General features: G+C 34.2%; 1 protein-coding gene across 3 annotated transcripts in view; it reads left to right on the top strand.

Annotated features, from left to right (window-relative positions):
* LOC106471941 (cartilage oligomeric matrix protein-like) overlaps positions 1-4103 on the top strand; it is an 80437-nt gene that overhangs the window by 33139 nt on the left and 43195 nt on the right. For all 3 annotated transcript variants that reach the window (XM_022401313.1, XM_013932568.2, XM_022401320.1), the window contains one exon: positions 1904-2044. In XM_022401313.1, coding sequence (XP_022257021.1) covers positions 1904-2044 — 141 coding nt within the window. The remainder of the gene's footprint in view (positions 1-1903; positions 2045-4103) is intronic.

A 4103-nucleotide genomic window follows, 5' to 3' on the forward strand; every position in this document is an offset into this window, starting at 1 on the left:
TAGTCCACGATGTAACTTGTCTATGATGCCAGTCCACGATGCAACTTGTCTATGATGCCAGTCCACGTTGCAACTTGTCTATGATGCTAGTCCACGATGCAATTTTGTCTATTGCATTGTTTATATCAAGCATTAAACAGTCTTCGAATTATTACAGAGAGTAGCAACATTTCCACAATATTAGCACTTTTTTTATTTGGCCCGACATAACTTGGTGATTGTGGCGCTCGACTCTCAGTCTATGGATCGCGAATTCGAATCCCGTCACCGTGAAAATATGACGGTCAAACCCCTTTTTCGTCGGTAAAAGAGGAGCCCAAGAATTGCCTTCCCTCTAATCTATTACTTCTAAATTAAGAACGGCTAGCTTTGCGCGAAATTCCAAAAACAAACTTTTGTTATTACAAAAAGAATATAAAGTGTTTGAAATATTTCAGTCATCAGTAGCTGGATAGTTGTCCAATGAAACACATTAAGCACGTAAATAATTTTAATAACCCAGTGGACGAACTCTTGAACTATACCAGTACAAAATACTCTATTAGCTTTTATATATAATGCTTATTTGAGACACTCATAAATGTCTTGGCGTATACGTGTAAACCTTATTCGCCTATTCATACATCATGCGTATATACATGTATGTATGTGATCGCAAAAACGCTACTATTCAAATTCCTAAAAGATACAGATATTATGCTTCAGAGATTCCCCACGAAGTAATAAATAATCTAGAAATAAACCAGATTTATCAACAAAATTGTTTAGAAATTCACTCGTTTATATTTTTTATGTACTTCAGGCTATTCTACATCATTTAAAAAGAAATCTGGACCCTTAAAGTACAAGAAACTAATTCGTGAAGTAAAGTACTACTGTAGAAAAAGAATTGAATATTATGTGTCGGGACCCGGCATGGCCAGGTGGTTAGGACGTTTGACTCGCAATCTGCGGGTCGCGGGTTTGAATCTCCGTCACACCAAACATGCTTGCCCTTTCAGCCGTTGGGGCACTATAATGTGACGGTCAATCCTACTATTCGTTAGTAAAAGAGTAGCCCAAGATTTGGCGGTGGGTGGTGATGACTAGCTGCCTTCCCTCTAGTCATATACTGCCAAATTAGGAATGGCTAGCGAAATTCAAAACAAACAAACTTATGTGCCGGTTTTTCAAACAGAATAATTGTGATTATTTGGCTTTCATTAACGTGAGCAGAACACTGTCCATCATGATCATACAATTTGGACTTGGCACTTACCAATTAAAAACTTGAAGCATGTTTTGTAGTCTTTTGTCTTTTACATCTGCCTATGCTACAAATCTTCAATGAGGCTATTTTGTCATTTAGTTTTGTTTTTCTACGTATCAATTCTAAACTACTGAAAAAAATGCATGCGCTAAAAGAAATTGACAGAGACCTGTTATGTGAACAAGGCTTACTATTTATAAGCCACGTTCCTCCTACCGAGATGAACAGAAACACGTCGTATAAACAAGGCCCAACTCCACAACAGACAATTCCCCCTCACCGTATTAACCGAAACCCGTTGTATGAACAACGCTTAACTTCACAACAGAATTCACTTTCTAACGACATGGACAGAAATCAGTTGTTTGAATAGGTTTAACTTAAAAATAGAAATCCCCTCCTAACAATATTGACATAATTTAGTTTCTAAACAAGGCGTAACATCTTAAAGAACGCCTATTCTAACGAGATTGACAGAAATCCGTTGTATGTGCAAAAGATTAACTTCATAACGAATATACCCCGTTTTTATAATGTTAGGATTGGTACAAAATCCCAAGAAGTTTCAGGAATTTGTTTCTCAACTAAGTGCAGTGATAAAGATGGAGTCATACTGTTACAGGTAATGTTATTTTTTTATCTAAATCCTTACAGTGCAGTTTGGTTCAGCCATGTTACCCAAACGTCACCTGTACTAATAATGCTCCAGGGTTCCTCTGTGATTCCTGCCCCCCTGGATACACTGGCCAGAAGGTGGAAGGGGTAGGATTGAAACAAGCTCGGATGTTTCGACAGGTAAAAGGAGCTATTATAACAATAAACAATGCCTAAAAAAAAGTTTTATACACCTCGATTCCTGTGGGAGATCATTTAGCCAAACTGTTATTTTTACTCCAATAACAAAAAAAAAAAAGTTTGTTGTATACTCGTTTCTTTTTATATGAATATTTTGAATGATTCTATCATCTCAATTTGTTTGAAATAACAATGGAACAGGTCACTCTAAAACACAAATATGCCTTCACTTCTCTGTATATGTTTTCATGTAAAATGCGGAAGTGTACCACAAATGTATAATATGAACAAGATAAATAAAAAAATTGGGAATTTAAAACCTCCTAATAGGGATCCTATAAAAAGTAAGAAAACAAGGCTGGAGATACTGTAGACATTATTTACTCAAACTACAAATCCCTATTTTGGCTCCTAGAATTACATTTGGTGGTGTCAAAATAGGGATTTGTAGTTTGATTAAGTAATGTCTACAGTATCTCCATGCCTTGTTTCCTTACTTTCTATACGATCTCTATTTGGAAGTTTTTAAATTTCCAACTTTTTATTTATTTTGTTTGCTGGCTTGTTTATGCTCAGCTATAGCCAAAGGATTACTTGTTATGGTAGCTAACCTTATACATTGTAATGATAATAAACTTAGTTCATGGTGATTTACTGTAGCTATTACATATTTGATCGCATTAGATCGAGATGTAAAATGTTAAGCTGCAGCTGGAGATTGTCATGGAGATTTGTTTGAAAATATAGTAGGGATTTATAGTTTCTATGTAACTAAATTCTCTATATATAATGCATAGCAATGGGCAAATATATGACTAGACTAAGACACAACCCCCCACTAAGCACGTATAAAATTTTACCATTAGAAAAGCAGCTTTTTCAAATAAAACATACACGTCTTAAACATCGCTTTAAATAAACCTTCGTGAACTTTAAAGTAATTATTCTACGGATGTGTGTAATTAAATTTAGTATCATGTGTATTGATTGTTTTACTCCTTCACTTCATACATAATATAGAGGTTGGCCCCCCTAAAGACACCGATTGTATAGTATACAAAGTATTGAGTATTCTGCATGTTACAGTCATCTGATGTTCATCTATTATTGGTTGGTAATTCCTGTTTCACCCTGTATTTAAGCTTTTTAAAGGAACAGTAGATATTTGTAAAAAGGTAACTTCAAGGGGTAATGATGATATCATTTACACTAGAATTATGATGTTTTTTGGCTTATGTAAAATATGGAAGAAACAAATCGGTTTTTCAATACAACCTTCGCAATACCTTATATAGTATTCTGTAAAAGGTTTGGGTGCAATATACCAAGCCGTTTTTGTTGTAAGCTGGCAAGAGAATAATATTAATAATAAGAATTACAAACAAGCCGTTTTGAGCAGATTTTCTTTTCTTTGTAAGTCTAACATGAGTTTTTTTTTGTGCATTTTTATATGTTTAAAGCCTTAGCAGTCAAATAGTAAAGGTTTTAAAGAGTTGTTTGAACTGAATGTTTACTGTTTACAGTGCTTTTTATCCCAACATTCTATTAGGGTTATGTGCAATTACTTGCGATCCCTATTATAAACCACCGTTGTCATTCATGATATAATCGTAACATATAAGGATAAATCTACCATACAAGTATAATTAAGGCTGTAAAATACAAATGTAGTATGAAATGCACCATGTAAGTGTAATATGAGCTGTACAATACAGATGTAATATGAAATGACTAAGTAAATACAATGTGAATTGTACCATATAATATGAATTATAATTATTATGTGAATAATAATTGCTGTGGTACAGTTTCTGTTTTGCAGTAAAATAGTCTGATATAGTAATTATCCTGTATTGGCTATTCTTCCCCTTTTTCACACTAGTATGATCACGTTTGCCACGTATTAAAACTAACGAACGAATATTAAAGGGGGATCAAAAACACGTGTAATAAGCATTTATAATAAAAGGAACATCTTTAAAAAATTCATTAAATTTGCTCTATTATACAAGTAAGGCCCGGCATGGCCAGGTGATTAGGGCGCTCTACTCGCAATCTG

This window comes from Limulus polyphemus, unplaced genomic scaffold (genome assembly GCF_000517525.1).
Source record: "Limulus polyphemus unplaced genomic scaffold, Limulus_polyphemus-2.1.2 Scaffold116, whole genome shotgun sequence".
NCBI lineage: Eukaryota > Metazoa > Arthropoda > Merostomata > Xiphosura > Limulidae > Limulus > Limulus polyphemus.